The sequence below is a fragment of the Prunus mume genome, linkage group LG6 (genome assembly GCF_029339155.1).
Source record: "Prunus mume cultivar Tortuosa linkage group LG6, ASM2933915v1, whole genome shotgun sequence".
Lineage (NCBI taxonomy): Eukaryota > Viridiplantae > Streptophyta > Magnoliopsida > Rosales > Rosaceae > Prunus > Prunus mume.
Window position 1 is genome coordinate 1,196,112 of NC_142703.1, and position 23,908 is coordinate 1,220,019.

At 36.6% G+C, this 23,908-nt stretch overlaps 3 protein-coding genes across 11 annotated transcripts; 1 reads left to right on the top strand and 2 right to left on the bottom strand.

Moving 5' to 3' along the window:
* Positions 1–649: 649 nt before the first annotated feature.
* On the bottom strand, positions 650–6,236 carry LOC103336109 (uncharacterized). Of its 5 annotated transcripts, XM_089055538.1 has the most exons (5): positions 4,575–6,236; positions 3,838–4,058; positions 3,651–3,733; positions 3,122–3,198; positions 650–2,132 (listed from the first exon to the last, which is right to left on the bottom strand). In XM_089055538.1, the coding sequence occupies exon 1, from the start codon at positions 6,066–6,068 to the stop codon at positions 4,650–4,652; it is 1,419 nt and encodes a 472-aa protein (XP_088911664.1). In that variant the 5' UTR covers positions 6,069–6,236; the 3' UTR covers positions 650–2,132; positions 3,122–3,198; positions 3,651–3,733; positions 3,838–4,058; positions 4,575–4,649. The 5 variants fall into 5 exon arrangements, with proteins under 5 accessions (XP_088911664.1, XP_088911666.1, XP_088911665.1 ...); XM_089055540.1 differs by having other exon boundaries at positions 650–3,198; positions 4,667–6,236; XM_089055539.1 differs by having other exon boundaries at positions 650–3,198; positions 4,643–6,236.
* A 1,372-nt stretch (positions 6,237–7,608) lies between these two features.
* On the bottom strand, positions 7,609–17,658 carry HIRA (histone chaperone HIRA-like protein). 5 transcript variants are annotated; one of them, XM_008239131.3, is made up of 11 exons: positions 17,510–17,658; positions 16,100–16,233; positions 14,889–15,164; positions 14,280–14,531; positions 13,807–14,207; positions 12,692–13,664; positions 11,760–11,970; positions 11,368–11,608; positions 11,136–11,258; positions 8,884–9,001; positions 7,609–8,433 (listed from the first exon to the last, which is right to left on the bottom strand). In XM_008239131.3, the coding sequence occupies exons 2-11, from the start codon at positions 16,205–16,207 to the stop codon at positions 8,041–8,043; spliced, it is 3,096 nt and encodes a 1,031-aa protein (XP_008237353.2). In that variant the 5' UTR covers positions 16,208–16,233; positions 17,510–17,658; the 3' UTR covers positions 7,609–8,040. The 5 variants fall into 5 exon arrangements, with proteins under 5 accessions (XP_008237353.2, XP_008237352.2, XP_008237351.2 ...); XM_008239130.3 differs by having other exon boundaries at positions 16,100–16,229; positions 17,510–17,640; XM_008239129.3 differs by having other exon boundaries at positions 16,100–16,296; positions 17,510–17,640.
* Positions 17,659–17,794: 136 nt separating this feature from the next.
* On the top strand, positions 17,795–19,634 carry LOC103336094 (Mitochondrial transcription termination factor family protein). The gene has a single exon (XM_008239128.2). The coding sequence runs from the start codon at positions 17,978–17,980 to the stop codon at positions 19,520–19,522; it is 1,545 nt and encodes a 514-aa protein (XP_008237350.2). The 5' UTR covers positions 17,795–17,977; the 3' UTR covers positions 19,523–19,634.
* The last annotated feature ends 4,274 nt before the right edge of the window (positions 19,635–23,908 follow it).

Genomic DNA, 23,908 nt, shown 5'->3' on the forward strand with positions numbered 1-23,908 from the left:
TTTGGACTTACCAGGTTTGACATTAGCCAACCGTATGCAACCAGATTTTGACCAATTCCAAAAAGAAAAACAGGATTAAAAAAATGTAATGGATTCTCAATCAGACAATGAAATAGGTAAATCTATTATCTTTGTTTCTTTCCTTATGAGGTCCATTTATCCCCATATATTCCGCCAATATGTCAATTCTTTTATTTTAATACGACCAATACTGAAATCATGCAAAAACAAAAAATTGAAAAAGAAAAGCTTGGAGTTCTAACATCTTTGCACCTGAAAATAAGGCTCACCATCATTCAAGATAAAACAAGCAATGAAGAAATGGGACCAAAGATTTCTTTAAGAGTATATTTTAGGCAAACACAAACATTTGGATGGTAAACTTAATATACTGTTATCTTAAAATATATATTGTTCAAACATCTCAGTACCCGAAAATAAGGCTCAAACATCTTAGTACCTTAAAATAAGGCTCAAACATCAAACAAGATAAACAAGCAATGAAGAATTGGAAGCAAAGAGGTCTTTAAACAAAGTTTTAAATGATCTTATACATAATCCTAGTGAAAACAAACCTTGGTCGAAAACTAACCCAACAATGAGGAAAAGAAAGCAAGGTATGTTTGAGGCACAGAAGATATAGTTTAAAAAAAAAAAAAAGATAAGTGAATGCGATAACCATCAGAAAATCAAAACACAAAGACAATATCATGCTCAATTAGAAGACTTACAATGACAATCAGAAAATCAGAACCCAAAGAGTTGACAGCAGTAGTTAAGAAAAGAAAATTCTATTAAAAGCTAAAGAAAAACAGGCTCTTAAAATGTCTGACTTACTTCTATCACCTGAAAAAGGCCCCAGAACATATACTGACCGTAATTGAATCAAAATCAATTAACACAATGCCAAAATTAGAACAGTCTACACACAACCCAAAAGTCCATACAATTTGGAAAATAAGCTTACTTAATGTACAAGTTTTTAAACTGTAGAAGGGTAAAACAAGTCAAATTTATGGTGTGCTAAGCCAACCTTACTAGTTATTCTACTCTGATACACTGTACACATAATACTTGGAAAACTCTAACAGTTAGAAACTACAGAGCAGAGATAGATAATTACAGACCAAACAGTAACAGAAACTGCGTCTGCTCCCCATTAGAAACTCTGTCCCACTGCAGGCTTAGGCACATCAGAAAGTACATGTTTTTTTGTAAATGATGAGAACCAAGGATCCTGTTTAACATGTCCAAATAAAAATGGTTTCCTATTTTTATTGTTTGGAGTGCCCTCATCAGCTCTGGAAATTGTTTAAAATGTGGAACTTCTAAGGTTTCTGTTTATTTGATTTTCAGTCATTGATGATAATAAAAGAAAATTTGAGTGGACTTAAATTTGTGCTCATGTACATTGACAGAAAACGTTTGAAATGGTGAAATATTACAATACCAAATGAATCTAACCAGAGCTGTATACAAATTTATTTACCAGATACAGCAACTTAAATAAAAAATTCACTACTGCTTGCTGGGCATTCTAATCTATATATGGTGCTCAAACTACCTCAAGATCTCATAAGATGCAGATAGTATACTTTAAAACTCACTTATAACCTTTCTTCTTCATCAACCCAAGTTCCCAGTGAAAATCATACTAGTATGAAACAAACCTAGATTTTATTTACCATAGATTTCCTAAAAAAGGCTCAAACATCTGATAAGACGAAACCAAAGAACACAAATTGGTAGCGTAGATTTCCTAAACAGTAGCAGCTCTGTAAATTGTTGCATGAAATGTCATTGATCTTTAAAACATAACCATAGTGACAGCAACATAAATGAGACCCCAGAAAAGGAAACAAAAAAAAGAGGGAGAAATCTAAATGCCACAAAAAACAAAAAAAAAACAAAAAAACAAAGAAAACACTGATTATCATAAATACAGAGGTGAAATGAAGATGGTGTACCTGATTATCAGAGTCACGGAAGCAAATGCCACTGCAAGGTTTACAAGGAGGCACACTCCATAGTTTTCCTTCATATTATGGCATTATTGACGTGAAGAGACAGTACAAGAAGGAAAAAAAAATTGGGAGGGGACTGACCAGCCAACAACCTTTGCAGCTGAACATCTTTAACAAGAAATCCTTATTAAATCAAAACCAACATAAAGATGCAGAAACATTCTTTTACAAGGAATAATTTGTTGCTCAAGATGCTAAATATTCTGGCTTGCATCATTATCATTCTTTATTAAACCAAAAAGAAGAAAAACTAGCACAATGATAAACTCAGAAAGCAATGTACTTGGAACAAAGAGAAAAAAAAACTTTATGAACAAGCACATACTTTGCTAATGTTTCCAAGATATCTGGATGCCTAGGATTGCATCAGGCAGAGACAACTATATCCACACTGGAAACCTCATCTATAACAAATTAGAAAGTAAATCTTAAAAGAGATTCCCTAATAATAGCAAGATTCTAAGTTATCTATAACAAATTAGAAAATCCTCTTGAGATGGCTTTCAATGAAAGCACCAATTTGTGGGATGTGAATTCCACAAACACTTTGAGATGTCTCATTTAAAAGAATGCAACTGAGTCCTTTGCACACCAACCTTCTCAACCATTCCTATTGATCTTAAAATGTGAATCTAAGCCAACAGCATTATGAAAGTACCAACCTATCAACCCATGGTCTATAGCCAAGAAATCTAACTTATCATCACCTCCCATGTACATGCTCAAAGATCTCATCGTCTTTAAGCGGCATATATAGATCCTTAAGCCAAGTAGGAAGTATTTGAAACCAAAAAGAAAACAGAAAAATGGATTATGGCATCCAAGACATCACTATAGAAGCTATTACAAAAAGATCACTGCACAAACCTTTTTATAGCACTTTTAGAAATGATTGTGATACGCTATGTTATTGAAATTAGCAGTTTCTTAAGAACAATGTTAGCTAAGCCTGAAGAAAAGATAACGAATCATTAACTGTATGGAAGGTCACGAGAAAACCTATTAGAACAATCAATAATGGAATTTTCACTCCATTTTCCTTTTCAATTTAACAGAAACAAATATTATCTGTAATATAAAATCTTTAGCAATTTTACCTGAAATAGCCATGATATAACCCTTATTGAAGAGATGACGAAGGCAACACAACTCCAACAGCAATGCAAACTGCAATCTGTAGCAGCCACCAAGCCAAAAGAAATTGAAAGAAAAAACCATTATAAGGAGCAATCCCAAGCTTCTGTACTAGCTCAAACGTAATATAATATGATACTAGCTCAAACAGAACTGTCGCACTTAACATAAACAACAATAAATATGTATATATATAACCTCTCTTCTTCATCAACCCAAGTTCTCAGTGAAAATCATACTAGTATGAAATTTGGATAAGTGCAGGGAATAGCAAACTGAAAACTCTACAAGGCACAAAGGAGTCTGTATTAACAAACACAAATTTTATTTACCTAGATTTCGTAAACAAGGCATAAACACCTGACAAGATGAAACCAACGAACACAAATTGGTAGCATAGATTTCCTAATCAGTAGCAGCTCTGTAGATTGTTGCATGAAATGTCATTCATCTTTAAAGCATAAATTTAGAAGTGAAACGGAGATGGGTTACCAAATTATCAGGGTTACTGAAGCAAATGCCAATGCCGGGATTAGATGAGTGGGACACACACTCCATAGCAACAACCTTTGCAACTGAACAACTTATACAAGAAATCATTTTATTAGTACAGGTGCGAAACACTTATTCATCATTTCATTCCTTTAATAAATCAAAACAAACTTAAAGATGCAGAAACCTGATTAGCAGGAGTTTGGAATTGCACTATGGTTTATGTTCACAGGGAAAGAAAGGCTGCTGCTGATGCACCTGAGAAGATGGGGGATTGTCTCCAAGTTCTTGATAAACTTCCATGTAATTTTGATTTCAGTTTTATTGCAAACTTACATACTTTTGTCCCTCGTGCCCAAACCATTCGCTCTCAGTTGCATTAGCCCTCAAATAGCAATCACACAAAAACTGGCACATAAAAAAAACGAAATAAACAATACAAAGAGTAGAGAGAGAGAGAGCACAGTGGTCCACTTTATCTGACATGTACAATGTATATGGCCAATGAACATGGATAGCATACACAAACACACACAACAGAACATATACACTTTATCTTCTGTTGTATCCTGGAAAAAGTTCCAAGAAGTAAAACATTTTAGAGAAACGATATCGACGTTGGAAACCTCATCTATAACAAATTATATCCTGGAACATACAAACATTTTATCTTATATGCATCATAACAGTGCATACTTCGCTAATGTTTCCAAGATATCTGGATGTGTAGGATTGCATCAGGCAGATACTACCACATCCACATTGGAAACCTCATCTATAACAAACTAGAAAGTAAAACTTAAAGAGATTCCCTAATAACAAGATTCTAAGTAATCCATCTTGTCAAGCAGTGGGTTATATTCCAAATCAGGCATCTCAACAATAAAAAATCAGAATTACTAAAGTATATATTCAACTACTTACCATATACAACAAATAACAGAGGCAAGGTGGCTTGTAACCTATGTCTCATTTTCCTTGTAAACTCTAACCTGTACTTCATGAGTGGATCTCACCTTCCTCCCAATCGCTTTCCTGCCAGCAGATCTCGCCTTCCTCCGGATCTGCATTCAGAAAAGCCTCCTCGTCCTGACCCTGTAACTCGTCATCTTCTTTGAGGTACAAACCCAAATGCTTAAGAGGCAATCCAAGGTAGACCCTTTCACTGCCACAGCCACACAGAATCTCAAGTTGTTTGACATCCCTTAAAGGGTCCTCAAATTGGACTGACTTCTCCATGTTCAAAACGGCACGGCGAGCCAATTCCCTTTGATCCATCCGATGCATCAATTTTCTCCTTGGTGGAGAATCAGGTAGACCCTTAAGTATCTTGTTTGCTTTTCGTATTGTACCTGAAAATCGCATCTTGAGCGACTGAATTCGCCTAGCCTTACATGGAGAAAGATTGTCTGTGGCCTGATACATGGCATGATGAACAAGGGTGCCCAAGTCATCATCTTTGGTTGACTTAGCTGAGTGAGAATCAGAAACCCCAACAACCTCTTGACTTTGTATAAGAGCCCTACAAGCAGAAGAGCTCTTGCCATTTGGTCTCCGTTTGGGCAGAGGAGGAGTAGGAGGAGGACAAGCAGTCTTTGACATTTTCTCCTCGGCTTCTTTCCACTGGGTCTCAAAAACCCCACTTAGATGCTTGGCTGCTGCACGATTTCTACTCCCAAGGGGGAAATACCTGAAAGCGTTTGAGAAGATAAGCCTGACATCAGCAGCAAAGCCATCAGCGCTGGAGTAGACACCCTTCTCCAATTTCGATTTCACAGTACCCAAATCCATCGGCCTCCAGATTTCGTCGAAATAACCAGGCAAATTCTCAGCCACAGGATCAACAACAGGCTTGTTGAAGTAGCTCGCATGGCTGAGGTTCATCAGAGAATCCAAGACTTTGGAACAATCCAACGTCTCTTTTGAAGCAGACGAAACCAAACCTTTGACTTTGCGCAGAGGAAGACCAACAGTCGACTTTTCCTTCCGTTGGGTCTCAGAAACCCTAGAAGACCTCTTCCTCTTCTGGGTTTGACAGATTTCATCAAAACCCTCTTCTGATTCCGGGTTGGCATTTTTTGTAGCAGACGAAGCCAAGCCCATGCACAGAGGAAGACCAACAGTCGACTTTTTTTCAACGGCTACATTCCGTTGGGTCTCAGAAACCCTAGAAGACCTCTTCCTCTTCTGGGTCTGACAGATTTCATCAAAACCCAGATCTTCTGATTCTGGGTCGGCATTTTTTGTAGCAGACGAAGCCAGACCCTTGCACAGAGGAAGACCAACGGTCGACTTTTCCTCAACGGCTACATTCTCAGAAACCCTAGAAGACCTTATCCTCTTCTGGGTCTGAAACTGAAACTCAAAGGAACCAAAACCATCCTCCAATTGTCTGCGCTTTATAGCAGACCACGCCATTCTTGATTTCAGAACCCAAAATTTCACACAGTCGTTGGAAAATCACTCGCTCAATCGTTGCAGAGAAAATCACTCGCTCAATCGTTGAACTCAATAGTCTCACTCGATCGCTTTCGCTTACTTGTTGCAGAGAAACAGAGAGATAGAGAGACAGACAGACAGACAGACGAAAAGAAGAGGGAATGTATTGTTGTGGCGCTATTTTGGTTTTCAAAATGTAAAATGAAAGGACGGTGTGATAACTCGGTGACTCAGTTGCTGAGTTGTTGCGCGTAAAAAAGTAAAAAGTAAAAAAACGTGGAAACACCAAGACAAACAACCATGTCCAGCTGTTTTAATTAAATGCATATCATTAAACCCATTTAAACCAACTGCACACAAAATTTAAAAAGATAGTTTGATTTAATTTATCTATAATTGAAATAAATTATAAATGAATAAATATATTTTACAGATCATGCAAAATTTTAAGAAAATATTTTTCCTTTCCTTTCTATTGCTAAATTGGGCTTAATTTTTTGACTCAACTCACTCTCTATATATTCGGTTAGTTGATTAGTTCTATATATTTTCGGTAGTAGTTAATTTTATTTTTGAGTTTTAAGAATTATTAACAAAATAAGTAAATAAAAATAGAACTCACATACGGCACATCATCGAACTTGATGTACTAAACTAGTATCAAAGTGGGACGTGAAAAGTGAGTTTAGGGGACAACTTTGGTTAAAGTCTTCTTTGAGTAGCAAAGTGAAATTCGAGAAATCTACACAAGAATAATTTAACCTGATATAATCCATCGGAGTATATTACAAGATATTATACGTTAGTACGAATTAGGGATGTGGCAAAAAATCAACATAACAATTCAAACCAGCCATGTTAAACCAATACCTACAGTCTAGTTCGATTTTTTCACAAAAAAATAATAAATGATGTGTAATTTGATTTGAAATGAACCAAACCGCAATTAGTTGGTTTATAACATTTCACTTATACATTCCATCTCATACATTGATATCACCCATTTAGTAGCAAAAATTAAAATCTCCACGTCATTCAAATTCAATGTTATATCTCTCGAAATATCACAATTTTCAGAGGTAAAAGATTTTCTCAACTATAACAAAAAAATAACTAAACCATACCAATCATTAAATGGATTTGTTTTATTCAATGATATAATTAGGTTAACGTCTAAAGCGAATTAAATCGAATCAGTCCACTCTAATATAAAATTGTGATGCTTTTTTTCAATAACATGATATTTTTTTATCAATAATATGGGGAGATTCGAACGTCATCTAACATTGGAATATTATTAATAATTAACTCATGCTTGTTATTAAGAACTAAAGTACATGTCTAACCTAAACATATATCCAATATTTGAATAAAAAAAACATATATGAAATATTTACTGTTCTTCTGCACATTTCTAAAGTTGGTAAATTAACTTCTCAAAATAAATATAAAACCAAGGAATCCTAGCGATGTATGTTTTTATCTCTTGAATCTGCTGCGGTTCATAGCGCCCCCTGGGTTTTAACAGCAAGAACAAAATTTTATCAATAAAAATTAAAATGATTGTATGGCAGAACACCTAAAACTACAAAACCTAGGAGCTCTCTCATCCAATAAAGATTAAGATTATGCTGGATAATGTACAAGAAACAAAATTCATCAAGCCAATTACATACAACTACATATGCAAAGTGAGATTTTCTTGCATTTGTGAGAGGAAACCACCACATAATTCACCAATCATTCGAAGCTTAATGCATCATATACTCGTAGGTAGGTTTCCTTGAGAAGAAAGGTGATCAGCAAAATGGACTTCAATTATGCATGTGTCATGGGTAAATAAACTCCAAACATATACATACGCCGGTCATCTTCAAGCTAACTCCTGTTCAACTACATGTTAGCGTGCCCTATTTCTTACATTCCTTTTGACTCTGAGAAGATGCAAAACTCAAGAACCTGCATCTTGTGCAGCAAGACTAACTTGATTGATCATTTGTGGATCTGAAATAACTGTATCTTCTGCCGCTCGAGCAGAATTTTCTTTATCTGCTGCTAACTGGGAGGAGTCCTTTTCATCAATTGAAGCAGGAACAGACTTCTTTTGATCTGTTGCAGCAGGGACAGAGTCCTTTTGATTTGTCCCAGATGGAGCAGCTTCCATTTGATCAGCTGCTGGTGGACGTGCTGTTGGTGAAGTTTGAGACCTTTTCTCTAGATTTGTTTCAGCGCTTTCATATTCGGAAATGAGATCCATGAATTCATTAAGCAATCGCTGTACTTTTCTATTTGAAGCCATTGCCGGAAGAATATCTTCTCGTAAGAGTTTATGTTTCCTCATTCCCTGCAAAAGCAGAAACACAAGGGGTAAATGTAAATAACGCATATAAACCTTCCCAAGGCCTAAAAAAAACTAAAAATTAGTAACAATTAGGTAGCAAAGATTGGATGACAAGAGTTTGTGCCGGGGTATATTGCAACAAGTCTGATACTTAAGATTGTATCATACACCATTGCAATATCAACCTGCAATCAACCAAATCGCAGGTGAAACTACAGTAGATTTACAAATTTATTACAGGTACCGCTTAACCCTCAACAAGCAACCAGAATGAGTAAGAAAATAAAAGAAATTTGAACTGACTCTACACGAGGAGTATCTATTAGGGCCATATCTCAAAAAGAAAATTGCAAAAGAAAAAAGAGAAAATTAGGGGGCAAATGGATTGAAATTTTTTTGGATTCAAATCCCATTAGCAAAAGACACCTAAAGAATTGTTATACAAAGCCTTACAAGCACATAAGGATCCCATGCCAGGTTCTTTGGATCTAAAGGTGTATCCTCCACCATCCCAGTTGGAGGTCCAAGGAAACTCTCACAGACTTCTCGTAAGCGAGACTCATCTGCTTCTCTGAAATCAGTGCAAACATAAAGTTATAATGTATAATGCTACAGACACTAAAGTAAAAATGCATCAAAGTTTAGGATTGCTAAAGATCATAACATCATAAAAAAAACATACATACATACACAAATTATATACATATATACACACACACACAGAGTCACAAATTTATACACATATTTTCAACCTTTAGATTAAAGCAGTTTTAATGGCTAAGATTGCATTTGAAAAAAAGGTCAATACCCACAACTATATGATTAATTTCCCTTGGAAATAAGCCATTCTCTCGCCCCTCTCCTCACAAATTTCAATGAGAAACCTTGTTTAATTTAATATGTTCTCAAAAGAAATAGTTTTATAAAAAAACATTTGTCAGTATTTTCATTTGAGCTGGAGGAGTACGATGTGAAGTGAACAGCCATGAATTTCTTTCTTCAAAGGATGAGTTCATACCCATTTCTTTTTTGACCTGCAAAGCTAAATATAAATCATTTGGGAGCTTCTTCTCAATCTACTGACTTAGCTATTACCCAAACATACATAAAGTTTTACAGACTTTTCTTATCAAGTTCAAATCTTGTTTCTAATCTGGATTTGGAAGATAAGGATAACTTCTTCAATTTAATTTTCTTTTCTTTTTAAAGTCGAAAAGAAACTTATATTACAAATTTATTTATTTTTTATATCGAAGATAAGGATAACTTCTTCAATTTAATTAATCACCTCTCTCCCTTGTTTTCTGTTTTTATTTTATTTTATAATAAAATCCTTCTTCTTCTCCTTAATTTCTTCCCTGTAAAATATTTTCTTGTGCCATTCTGGAAATGATGAAGTAATACATAGATGACATGCACCCAAAACTGCAAACTTTCAATTTTCATTTTCCTCCTTAATATCTTTGTAATCCATCAGACTATTAACAAATATATTTTGGATTTGTCTTAGTTCCTGCAAGATACATCTACAGTCTGATTTTCTAAGGCACGACAATCCTCTTTGGTGTGTTGTGCCAATTTTTTCAAATGATGCATAAGGAGAGGGCAGGACAGGGTTGGGTCTTGTATTTGTTTTATTTCTTTTCGTTTCTTCGAAAGTGGTTCCTCTTCCAATCTTTTTTCTCCTGAAGTTTGGCCATAGTATTGTGATTGTGAATTCTTCTAATGTCTTTCTCTTTTTCTGATAACTTTCATAACACAAAAGATAAGGCAAAAAAAAAATTATTTGAAGTGTATATGTGGACAGGTGAGACCACCATCTACCTCATTGTTTTTCCAGAATACAACAAGAATTTTCGCAGAAACAATAAAGGAAGAAGAAGGGTCTTGTTTTTGTCACAGAAGAAGAAGAGGTTTTAAAGGGAGAGAAAATGAGGGAGGAAAGAGAGAAAAAAAAGAAGCCGAAAAAGATATTAAATATTGACATTCCGAAAAGGGAAGAATACAAGGTGTAAAAGTGAAAGAGTTAAATTAGCATTCATCTCCACCGTTGAAAGTGGTTAGATCTAAAGGTCTTAAAAGTGTGTCAAATTTTGTGTTAAAAATGTGTGTCCCCTGATCCTGACCCTATATATATATATATATGACATCATATCTTAAGAACAGACTTTTAGAACCCCCCCCCCCTAACAAAGGCATCAAAATCCACTGCATATGACCCCAAAAAAAAAAAAAAAGCCACAAACAAATAAAGAAACGAGAATAAGAAGGGTATTTCAGATTTAAGGCTGTATCAACACATCTATCTCTTAGTTATACACTGCTGACAACATCGGTGCGTGAACATGCACGAAATTTCAAACAACAAGAGGGGGAAAGAGAAGGAGAGACAGGGGGTTGAAAGAATGTCTTTCAAGTATTCAATTCTAACACACTTTTAAGTGTCAAACTTGTAAAACAAATAGCACACTTTATGTTTTCTTCTGTAGAATATATTGATGAATCAAATAAAAGGTAAAAGACGATGCCACCAACAGAAAAAAGCAGAAGCAGAGCATGCTAGTAGAAGTCGAAGAGAAGCACCACCAATGAACATTATATATAATAATGATAGAGTTTAACAACATTACTAGCAACGTGTTATGTATGTGCGAATAGAGCAACTCAGAGAAAAAGAGGAGCACAAGGGAGGCAAAAATAAATACCTCGCAAGGAAGCGTATGTATGAAAGAAGGCATTGACGATAGTCTTTAGGGGACTTTAAAGCCAGTGAAGAAGCCAACTGAGCTTCCAAATGAGCACGTGTCTGCACTCCATCATCAGTCACCCTATAAGAAAATACAACTAGATCAATTCCAAGAGCAAGATACTAAACTGCAATGTGTCGGTCAGTACATATTAATATCATCCGAACAATTCCGCAATTTTAGTACACACCTGCTCCAACCTGGCTTCCTGGCCACATATTTCCGGACATCAACCTGCAAAGCTGCCAGCTCACCACTTTGAGTTGAACCCGAATGCCAGGAGCTTGAAAAATTTGACCCAGGAAAGCAGTCATCTGCAACCCTAAGCCAGCACATCAGGCCCATGTCAAAGAGGAAGGCATGGCGAGTGGCAAGAACAACAAGAGGAGAACCAGATCTTGATAGCTTTGCTGATATAACTTTGATCACACCTGGAAAGCATGTACAAAAGCCAACAGCCACAGTGGACAGGATGTTAAGCGCATCTAAACATAATGCCGACAAGAATGGGCTATGCCTATCAAGCAACTACAGTTGAAAAAAGACGCTCCATGTGTTGAAAAGACAAGTTCAATGTGGTACCCGCATCTTTTGCAGATGGGTTTGGGTTTGAAGCAACCAGAGATGCCAACGAATCATGAAGAAGACAGTTCCGCTTGAATAGATCCCACACATAAAAAGATCCTTTTCTTGTAACCAAAAACAACTTCCAGCACTCATCACAATCTATAAATATTGCTGCAGATCCTACCATCATAGTTGGCATAGCACGTCTCCCGCATTTTGTGTAAACCTACTCAAGGGAACCAAAAAGTTGACAAGTTATATATATCCAACCACTTAAAGCAAGCTTAGTGGTATTTTCATGTCTGCATATGACTATAACGAACATAAATGTCATAATGCTTGTCATCACCGCCGGGTTGGTGCATAGACTAACAGAGTCATGCTAATTAAGAATAAAAATTGTTGTCTTTTGAGCATTGGAAATATAATCCAATTTGGAAGCTCTCATTAAATAAATCATTGAAAAATAAAATACGCTTAAAATAGCACATCAAGTATCTGCATCTCTTTAACCTTCATTCTTTAAACTCACTCTAATCTTCCCCTACAACAAATCACATATCAAACCAAGAGCTTAAGCCAGTCAATGATGGCAAAACCTTCAGTTTTAAGGGTTTTGAATAGGCTTTAAAGGGAAGAGAAAAAAAATTGAAGTTCTGAACCTATTAACTATATTAGCATCTTTCTTCAGCTACAACAATCACTTAAATATCAAATGCTGCAAATGCAATAGAATGCTTTGACTTCAATGGTGATTCACAGAAAAAACATTTATTAGATGTTTGCAATTGTATAATAAGATGTTGTGAATTGCAACCACCAAGGAATATTATGCAGAATTTAACTTATTTTGAAATATATCTGTTAAGAATGGTTTAAACATGGGAAAAAATGAAGAAAAAACAAAAATTAATGAGTACACATGCGTGAAAGAGATATATACTAACCTGTATGCATCCATCCTCACAGCCAACAGCCCAGAAGTTTGCATTTCCAGCTAAAACAGTGACTTTCCCAGATATCCTATCCGACCAAAGAATTTGCAACCCCCTTGTGCAAGTAATTTCTGTTTCTTTCATGATAAATGTATTTCCCATGCCAACAATGTCGTTTGCAGCTTGTTCTCGGGGTTGAGCTTCCAAGCAAATTGGTACAGTATCTTCCCCTTCTTTCTTATCGAACACCCTAATTGAAAGAGTGGAACAAGAAGCGCCTAGCGAACTAGAAGCCTTGGCATTTCCCGACTGCTCCACAGTTATGCTTTCATCTCTGCCTGTGGATGCGGTAACCTTCTCAATAACCAGGCTTTTGGTAATCATAGCTCTAGCAGTGACCCCATGTCCCTCCTTTATTTCAGTGCTCCTACCAAGTGTTCCCCTAACAGAACTGTCTCTAATGCCACTATCAGCAGCGGCTAACCCATTATCATCATTTTTTTTATCAGAAGGCATTGGAGGGAAGTCAAGAGCCTGCGACTGAGGCCCAACAGATATATTTTCCTGCTGGAGAGGCACCCCAACAGCTTCTGGAATAATCCTCTTTCTACCATCAGGCCGTCTATATTCCCTCTGCTTCACAGGACTAGAAATTCTGGCAGACAATGAAGCCTTATTTAAACCATCAACAGAAGTTTTTGTTGCAACCCTTGCATCAACAGAAGGTTTTACAACTGTCTGGTTTTGCTGATCCAGAACCACTTTTTTGCTTGGGGCTTGCTTAGCAGAGGCTGCTTCAAGCAATAACTGTGCTGGGCTTTCTGCTAAATTTGCTTGCCGACCTCTAACATCACCATAACGATTTCTCTTCAATTCATCCAGTTCAGCATCAGTTAACCTATTGCCAAGCTCTTTCACCTCAAAATGGAAAGTAGCCACTGACCCATCCAAAGAACATGCAAAAAGTGAATAACCATCAGGGCTCCTGTTTCCATAAGAAGAAAAATAACATTACAGAACAGAATAACACACACACACACACACACAAAAAAATTGCTATATCAAAATGAAAAAGAATATGCAGACAACCTAATGGTAAATCATTTTTCTGGAAATGGCAACCATACCAGGATAAATCCACAACACTTTGAGTAAAGAAATGCTTTGCTACAAAGAGAGGCCGGGGACTTGCAGTTGTCCAGACAGTTATGGTTCTATCCTGACTCCCAATTGCAATGACATTATAAGGTTGTGGTTCTTTCTCTTTCCCACCCATCTTTGAAGCCCCATTAGTCCACCCCACAGGTGCTGCTTTTTCCTGAGCATTGGAAATATTCCTCCTAAACATTGAATGATTAAACTTCACTACGATCACGGGGGCATTATGTCCTAAAAAGTCAAATGTAGCGGACCATTCCCCTCTCTCTAGGACAGGTGCAGAATGCCTTGGTTTCTGGAACCCGTGAGTGGTAGTAATGAAGTGGCCACAAGGGGACCATCCCAACCGCCTGAAAAAGGTAGATCCAAGCTGAAACAACAAACACTTGTTAGACAATGATATTGGAACCTGTATAGAGACAAACTTACACGATTGACATACTGATTTTGCCCAGTGGCCGTCTGTCCTGTGAGCAAGACTCCAGTCACTTGTTCGCCAAATAATTACAGTCTTATCATCTGATTGACTTGCTATGAATGAACCAATTGGATCCCAAGTAACTCCTTTAACCAGGCTAGAGTGACCCCTTAGAACAGCAGTGCAAATACCATTGCTCATATTCCAGATGTGTATAGTGTTATCTAAACTTCCACTGGCCAACATTGAGTCATCTGGAGACCAATTAAGATCCACCTACTTTAAGCATGGAAAAAAAAGCACCTCAGTAAGACAATACCCACCAGGAACTATACAAATCCATAGCATTTATTTAGGAGAATATAAATAAAAAACAACTAAATTAGCCCCATTTTTTTCCTTCGTAAAGGCAGCTGAAGAAAAAAACTATACATTATGTGACTCTTCCAGTAACTTCAAAAAACAAATTTACTGCAGGTCAAAGTAATCCCAAAAGCCAGATGACTTGATTTTTTTAAAACAAAAGGTGAATCATAGTCATGAAGCAAAACACACTGCATTCAAAAAACTATAGAAATAAGGAATTTGTTTCAGGTGATCCAGCTATCGAAATGGTAAAAGCAATTTCATTACCACATCTGCAGTATGCCCTCTCAAAGTCATTGCAACTTTCCAATTCTCAACATCAGGGGGCTCCCCACTACCAAACTCAGTGGTTCCTGAACCAGGCTTCCTCTCATGAATTAGAATCACTTGATCATCAGATCCTGAAGCAACATACCTACCATGCTTAGCCCACCTAACACAGTTCACAGAACCAAAGTGATCACGGAGAGTTGCAAGTAGCCTCTGCGATGATTCTTCATTTTCCAAATCCCTGCCAAGGGATTTCATGTTCCATACTCGCACCTGTAGTTGGCAAAGTAGGGACGAAGCAATCACTTCCACAGTATAACCTATGATGCCATGCAAAGTGAAGCGACAAAGGCGCCCATAAAATAAATATAAATGTGACTATGACCAGATGTGTCTAATGCAAATTGATGGGTATATATATATATATATATATATGTATGTATGTATGTATATATGTATGTATGTATGTATGTATGTATATATTTATGTATGTATATATTTGACTACACAGTTTAAATTGTTTAAATCAAACATCAGGAAAAATAAAAAACAGAGATTTATTACTTCCTGTTACAGATTGAGAGGAAAAAATAGTGTGATTTAGAGAGTGAATTTAAAATGACGTATTTGAATTCCACCCTATTTCAAATAGCAGATTCCATAATATTAATACTTTTAAATTGCACAATTTTTAATAAGAATTGAGATCCCTTGTAAACTCACAATCCAAACACAACAGTAGACACAAATTTCAACCTATGTCCATCAAATTTCCACCAACAACGCAGATGATATAATTGAAGATTCTAAAAACTAAGCAATATAAATGTATTCTGGGGTTTTCTTTTCAAGGGTCTCTGAAAACTCAAATGTCTGGTCTGTTCAATATTTTCCCAACCAAACAAGGCAGAGGATACAATAGAAGATTATAACAACGAAACAAAATAAATGTATTTTGGGGTTTTCTTTTCCAGGGTCTCTGAAAACTCAAATGTCCCGTCTGTTTAATACTTTTCCACACCAAACAGAACAATAATGACGAGAAACAATACATAGTGAACAGGAAAACTTGTAATGTTCCCCCCATGAGTACAGGTTTCTGATTCTGATATATTGGAGGGAAAAAAACACAATTAATTTTTCTTTTTAATGAATTCCTACATTTCCTAAGCAAGCAAACAGAGCACAAAGGAGGAGAGAATTCGCACCTTGTGGTCACCCCCCCCAGTGGCCAGCCTAAGTCCACCAGGCTGAACATCAATGGAGAAAATTTGCATTCCCTCGTGCCTAATCCAACTGGGCTTCTCTGCAATCATCTCTTCTACTTATTCGCAGAACCTACCTAACACAACAATTCCACCTTATAAGCTCCAAATTCATACTTCGGAGCAACAAAAAATCACAACTGCCCAATGAGCAAAAGACACATTTGAGTTAATGAACCAAAAAATAAGCCAATGAGCAAAAGAAACATTTGAGTTAATGAACCAAAAAATAAGTCAATGAAAGGAAAAAGAAAAAAAAAACCCTTTCTTACTTGAAATCCTACAAAACATGTATGCAAATTTAGGATTTTTGAACCAAGATTATGCAAGATTCAAGGATTTGAAGCAGGAAAAACCTAGGTTAATGAAGCATAATAAGCAAAACCCTAGGATTTGGGCCAAAGGGGCAATGGAGAACAAGATCAAGGGGTAACTTCTTTATGCAAATTGCAAACCAAGATGAAGTTTTAGTATCATAAAAACTATTTGTTTTAATTACAAATTAATTGCATAGAAAAAAAGAAAGAAAGAGAAAGACCAATTAACAAGATACTGATCTCACTCCTATACACATAGGATTCTAAACTAATTTGAACCATGTCCTGTGCATGTGTAAATATGCAGTATTTACAGACAAAAGTATTCAGTTATTGGGGAAAAATCAATATACTTCTAATGTCGAATTAGGATCAACTAGGACAGAAATAAAGCATTGGTTCGAACTCTTCTTTGGTGTCAAGGTAATGGCTATGAATAGTCATCGACTCCTGGGAAAGGGTAGAAGAATGGGACCCATTATGGGACACACAATGGGGCAAGAAACTCTGGACATCCATTTGACGCAGGAGAAGCTTAAAACAAACTCAATTATAAACAAACTTGAAACAACTTGAAGAAGCCTCAAAGAAGCTAAATTAATAACAGTGAAGTCCTCAGATATCAAAATCCCGAGAAAAAATTCCCTATGTAGGAACGTTGAATCCAAACTCCAAACTAACAAAATGAAGAACACCATCACAGGTTGAGCATAGGAAAATTAGCATTAAAAATCCATGAAGCATTGTATACAGAATCCACAATAACCCAAAACAAAAACAGAAAATTCAAACCCGCTTGAAAACCCTAGCTTGGAACTTTGAGTCTGACCTCAAAACTAATGTAATGCAGAGCACCATTGAGCATAAATCAATCAAATTACAAAACCCATGAACCTCCGTTTACAGAATCGCATAATCACTCCAAAAAATAAATAAATAAACAGAAATCATACCCATATAAAAAAATATAAAAAAAACAAACTGAGAGGATTGAAAACCCTAAAATCAAAAGATTTTGACGAGACTGATTATTTACCTTTATGTGAATGAAGAGGCCGGAGTTGAGAGAGATTGAAGCTTGCGAGCTTGTGAGCTTGTGATAGTGAGAAAGAAGTTAACTTGCGAGGTGAAAGCCCTTCCCTTTCCGTCCAGTAGAGAAACACGGGGACAGGCTATGTCAGTTTGAAAGAGTACCAAGGGTATTACCGGTATTGTGAAAAATATTTTGCAAATCAACCGTCAGATATATCCAACGGCCACAATAGGTCCAGACGAGAGAAGGGCTTCATATACGAAGCGAAATGCTCAGAACCCTGTGAGCTTCAATGTGCTGAAGCCTGAGACCATGCGTCATCAGGTTGAAGATTGAGAGCATTACCAACCAACGAAGTAAGCCCCTTTTGAAATACTCCAAAGAATAAAAATAGCTGCAAAACTAAAGACCAATTTCTTGATTTATTTTGTGGTTTCAACTCAAGCAGTTCTTCTTCTTCCTTCCCTTGAAATGATTAGTTCACTCTTCAGAGCAAGAAAACCCATCACCCAAATCGCCCAAATAGTTCCCATAAACCCACAAGTTTCACAGAAACTCACTCCAATCCCACCATCAATCCAATCTCACCAAAACCCATGTGCCCAACTGCCCCATAGCCAAAACCCTTCAAGGGTTTTACAGAATTGTTCATTTTCAACCCAGTCCTCCAAGTTTCCAGAGTATGAGATGCCCTCTGTCACTTGGGGTGTGGTCCAAGGCCGCAAAGAGAAGCTTGTCTCAAGGGTTATAATATGTGATTATTTAAAGAGCTTGGGCATAATTCCTGATGAGTTAGAAAACTTAGAGCTACCCTCTACTGTTGACGTCATGAGGGAGAGAGTTGAGTTCCTTCAGAAGCTAGGATTGTCCAGCGATGACATTAATGAGTACCCCTTGATGCTCGGATGTAGTGTGAGAAAAAATATGATACCTGTGTTGGCTTACTTGGAGAAAATTGGGATTCCAAGGTCGAAACTTGGTGAGTTTGTTAAAAATTACCCACAAGTATTACATGCTAGTGTGGTTGTTGAGCTTGTGCCGGTTGTTAAGTTCCTTCGTGGGCTTGATGTGGAGAAGCAGGATATTGGCTATGTGTTGCAGAAGTATCCTGAGCTTCTCGGGTATAAACTTGAGGGGACAATGAGTACTTCAGTGGCATATCTTGTTAGCATTGGTGTTAATCCTAGGGATATAGGTCCGATGGTCACACAGTATCCTTACTTTTTGGGAATGAGAGTTGGGACTGTGATTAAGCCATTTGTTGATTTTTTGGTTTCCTTAGGCTTGCCAAAAAAGATTTTGGCTAGGATGTTGGAGAAGCGGGTATATTTACTTGGTTATGATCTGGAGGAGACTGTTAAACCAAATGTGGACTGTTTGGTTAGTTTTGGGATCCGGAGGGAAGTGCTTGCTTCGGTTGTTGCTCAATACCCCCAAATTCTTGGGCAGCCTTTAAAGGCCAAAATGTCCTCACAGCAGTATTTCTTTAGTTTGAAGCTTAAGATTGATCCTGAAGGATTTGCACGAGTGATAGAGAAGATGCCGCAGATTGTCAGCCTTCATCAACATGTGATAATGAAGCCAGTTGAGTTCCTTCTTGGACGGGGAATACCTTCCGAGGATGTTGCCAAAATGATTGTAAAGTGTCCCCAGTTAATTGCATTGCGTGTTGAGCTCATGAAGAATAGCTTTTACTTCTTTAAGAGTGAAATGGGTAGGCCACTGAAAGAGCTTGTGGAATTTCCGGAATACTTCACTTACAGCTTGGAATCCAGGATAAAACCTAGGTACCAGAGGTTGCAAAGCAAGGAGATCAGGTGTTCTTTGAAATGGTTCCTGAACTGTAGTGATCAGAGGTTTGAGGAGAGGTTGCAAGGGGAATATATTGAAACAGAGACTCCAGGTCCATTATTTTGTATGGGTGGAAAGTTAGAGCTGCCTGGAAATGAAATGGTGTCAGATGAGGAAGATGAGAGTGATGACGAAGTACTTTACAGGCGCACTGTTTCACTGTAATGAATTTTGTTGACATCAGTAAAACAAATTTATCTTAAAATGTTATTCACGCTCATCTGTTTCTGTGTATGTTGTTTATGTTGATTTTTTTATGTTATACATAGCTTGATTTTCTTTTTGTTGGTCATTTATATGCATCTTATGTAGTTCTTAGGATTGCTCAATGCAATGAAAGAAAAACCTGTTTGACCACCTTATTTGGTATTTTTGTTTTAAATGATTTTAATGTTTCTCAGTCCTTTATTGCCATGATATTGGTGTGAAAAGTCCAAAAAAGAATATATATATGAGTGGGTTACAGATTCATAAAGAAATAGTTATGGTGTTATGCAGCATAACTGGGAGAGTAAGTGGAAGTAGTTGGTTCAATCACCTGAAATGACAAGCTTTACATTTGATTGGTCAGATTCGGATATATAAAATCAACCAGTATTTTTTGCCATCCAACATACTGATTGAGACAGTGCCACTGTCTGGTGTGATGAATTTTGATTGATTCTCACTGGTTATTTAATTTACATTGCATTTTTCTGGTGTGAACAACAGGTTTGCATGAATATCTAAATTGACTAAAGTTTTTGTCCAAGTAGTGTGGGATCAAGTTTTCTCAGCTAAGCTAGTCATGGCTAGCATATTCATTTTATTTTATTTTTTTCATCCTTTTTGCACCTTGAAGTACTGTTTCAACAACATAGAATGTTAGACCTTCAGCCCAGGTAAATGTGAATCGAGACTGGCAAACTCTCTCTCAATCTCTCTCTCTCTCTCTCATTTATTTGGGAAAATGCATTACTCTGGGTTCGCTGGCAGCAGGGATGTACTGTCATTACAAAGAAGCATGGAGATGTAGTTTAGAGTTCTGTTTGTCTGATAATGCTATCTAAGTTTACATCCCAGGAATGGAGGCATTACAGATAATAGCATAAGAAGCAAGCATCTTCAGAATCAAATTTGGAGGTTTCCTTCTTTTTTTTCGCGGTTAGTATATGTTGATCTTTAGATGTGCCTTTTTTGGTATTTGAAGATTATTTGATTTGGCTTGTGTTGTGAAATACATATAATCATCAGATCATGTGAACTTATTTATCTTTCCCTGCCTAACAAATTTTAGGTAGAGCTATAGATGTGGTTGGATATGCTCAAGAATTTGATCAATACAGTCCTTCTGGCAACATTGCCTACCTGAGCAATGCTTGTTTCCCTAATATTATGAAAACAAAAATGCCTGTGTCCTTAAGAAATGTACATATGTAAAATGAAGGCCTGTGGAGATTATTTTTCTGGTTTCTTAACAAGTTGTTTCCTTCCATCGGGTGAATTACTAACAAAATAGTTGGATTTTTTTTTTTTGAAAAGAAACTGAATAGTTGGAAATGATACAAGATCCAAAACGCTGCCTGAAGCTACACTACAGGACCAGGAAACACATATCGCAGATCTGATACAAACTGTTCACTGCCGAAATCACAGCCAAACTTTTTAGCTTTGACATGATATTTTGCAGCATTCTTATCATTTAATAAAGTTTTGTTTCATAAAAAAATAAAATAAAAAAATTAAAAGTTCCTTTTATTTCTTAATTCATTCAGCATTTGTTCATTCATTGTTTCATTTTTTTCAGTAGCAATAAGATTGCCTGTTGTAATTAGTTTGTTGCTCATTACTCCTTATGCTTGAATAAATGGTGAATATTAATTCATGTATTTCTATTTGCTTCTCTCTCAGTTCATTGCCAGTTTCTAGGATGGAATTAGCATATAGGTCTTGTTTGTGTGGCACAAAGCTTTTCCCGTATTATAGTCTGAATAAATAATGGGCAGCTCCATTCAGCAGGATCAGTATATTCTTCAGTTTGTTTTTCATTTAACTGGTAGTCTCCAAATCTAACTGCATGCACATATTTGTCTGAAATGGTTGTAAGGTGTTTTCTCATGGGTCCTTCCTTATATAAGCACTCCCAAATCCATATTACACCCAGGAGACGGGGCTTTGATTCTGAAACTACTCTGCTCTGTATCCTGATCCAAGTATGCTAGGTTTGCGAGTTAACCAGTTATCACATACATTGCAATTTGCAACAAATTCTGAATGTGCTCTCTGTAATTTTCCAAGTGATTTGCACTCATATCCAGACTCATATGAAAGAACTTACATCCTGAGGAAGTTGTTTTATACAACATAGTACTGACCTGTTACAGAGGAATGTATTGAACTTTGAAAGAGAAAGAAATTTGGAAATTCATCTGACCTGAGATGAATGTGCTTTGGGATTTGAGGGTGGTGTGAAACAATTGCACATTCTCTATTTTCCTGTTTTTGTGTCGTTAACAAGGTTGATTCGACTTCTTGAAGATTTTAAGCTTTTCAATCTGATTTGTTTCAGTACATACATAGGTGAAAACTAGGAATTTTCTTTTGTCTTCTCTTATATCATTTCATGTTATGTTGTGCTTGTATGCTCTTTATTAGATCACTTGTTACGAACTGGCTGCTCAATGTCATTTGTACATGATGCAAATTTCCGGTTTTAGTAATATAAGTAACTTTAACAAATCTGAATATCTGTAGTTTTAGGCCTCTTTTGACAAGTTCATTTTTCTGAATTGTATTTGTATCTAGTTCTTTGGAATGTATAACTGCTTGTTTGAATACATGTACTCTTTATTTTTTCATCAGATTTTCAAATTCTTGATGATTTAAATTGATTTTGAAGGGAAAAAAAAATTATTCTGTAATTGAGTATACAGTTATATACAAAATTCTACTTAGGTAACCTCACTATGATGCTCACAGCTTAACATGGCAAACAGCCACAAGTATCATATGCTTAATCAAATCAAGTAAACCAACTCCATCATGTCTTGCTTATCTTTTAGCATTACCTCCAGCAACTGCTCAACCCAAACTGCCCCAACTGCAGGGAGCCATATGCATCTGTTGCTCTAATGGGTAATGGAGAATTAAGCACAATGAGTGGAGACTAATACATTTATGATTTAGAAATTTTATCGTGAATATTTTTGTGACCCCCCACTTACTTGTGAAACATGCAGGCAAAAAAGTGCTTAAAGATATAATGGGCAAATCAGATTTGGCGTGTGCTGTGTGTGCTCTACAAAAACAACTTATCAATGGCATGAGCTGCAGATATATGTGGAATCAAAACAGGGTAAAGCAAACAGAACAAAGGATAGTGAAGAGGCATGCCAACTTTATCATCAACTATTAGTAGGAGTGACTAGGTTTATACATGATCTGATCATATATGCTTTGCATTATTGGACGCTCCTCTATCAACAGGAATATGCGCATTCACAAGTCTTCCAGTCGAAACATGTTGCATTGTAAAGCTGCCAATATTTGGAATGACACAGTACCTTGCAGTCGTTGGGGTTGCAAGATTTTTCTGGTCCTATGCTCATATCAAACTTGTCATAGCACGTTACCTCTCTACAACTCACTCCACCTGCAACGTAAAGTAATCGCATTTATTTATAATTTTTCATATAATTTCCACAGAGAGAGAGAGAGAATCTACCTGCTGAGATGGCAAAGAAAAGCACAAGCATGAAAGAGAGAGCAATGGCTTTCTTCATATTGTGAACAAAGGTCTTACAGAAACTTGAAATGAGATTAGATTCTGGTGCTGGTGCTGGTACTGTGCATAATTGACTACATGATCTACTTATTTATTGGTGAAGGGTTGGCCTTATCAAATAGCTTTTTGAATGAGTTTGGATTGAGAAAAATCAGACGCAGAGACCAATTTTAGATTGGGGTCAACTAATTAGGTTGATAGAAGAATCCATCATTAATTGTGTGTGTGTATTATATATACAGCCAAAACAGTCTCCTCTGCTCAACTAAGTGCCTTGACTCGCAAGGAATGTCTCACATCGATCCTATGCGTGACTCATTCTAAATAAGCCCCTAGCTGGCAAGCCTGTGGGCATGGTAGCATTTTCATTGTGACTGAGGTAGCATTTTCATTTTTGTCAACACATGCAATATCGATACGCAAAATAACATGGTTACAAATTAATTTTGTTTACAGCAAATTTAGCACTCAAAGTACTGATGACTGAAATTCAGAATTCCTCCCTCAACTATATAACTCAACTCCTATTTCACCGCATTACGTGCCTATTAATTAACGGAATTGACCAATTGGACTTGATTTGCTAACGACGCGAAGTGTGATGAAGAAATTGGGAAAACTGTAATCTCTAAATCAATATAACTCTTGCTAAAAGAGTAGCATTTTCCTCTCTAAAAAAAAAAGAACAGCATTTTCCAATTTAAGCTTATTGTTCTAATTAATGTTGACAAATCAAGCCCCCGTTTTCCATTTTGGCAATTTCGTGTCAGATTCCTTATTCAACAGAC

Coding starts and splice junctions, on each gene's coding strand:
- LOC103336109 (XM_089055539.1), bottom strand. CDS start 6,068: ATGGCGTGGTCTGCTATAAAGCGCAGACAATTGGAGGATGGTTTTGGT.
- HIRA (XM_008239131.3), bottom strand. CDS start 16,207: ATGATTGCAGAGAAGCCCAGTTGGATTAGGCACGAGGGAATGCAAATT. Junction 15,165..16,099: donor CTGGGGGGGGTGACCACAAG/GTGCGAATTCTC, acceptor TGCCAACTACAG/GTGCGAGTATGGAACATGAA. Junction 14,208..14,279: donor ACGGCCACTGGGCAAAATCA/GTATGTCAATCG, acceptor TTGTTGTTTCAG/CTTGGATCTACCTTTTTCAG.
- LOC103336094 (XM_008239128.2), top strand. CDS start 17,978: ATGATTAGTTCACTCTTCAGAGCAAGAAAACCCATCACCCAAATCGCC.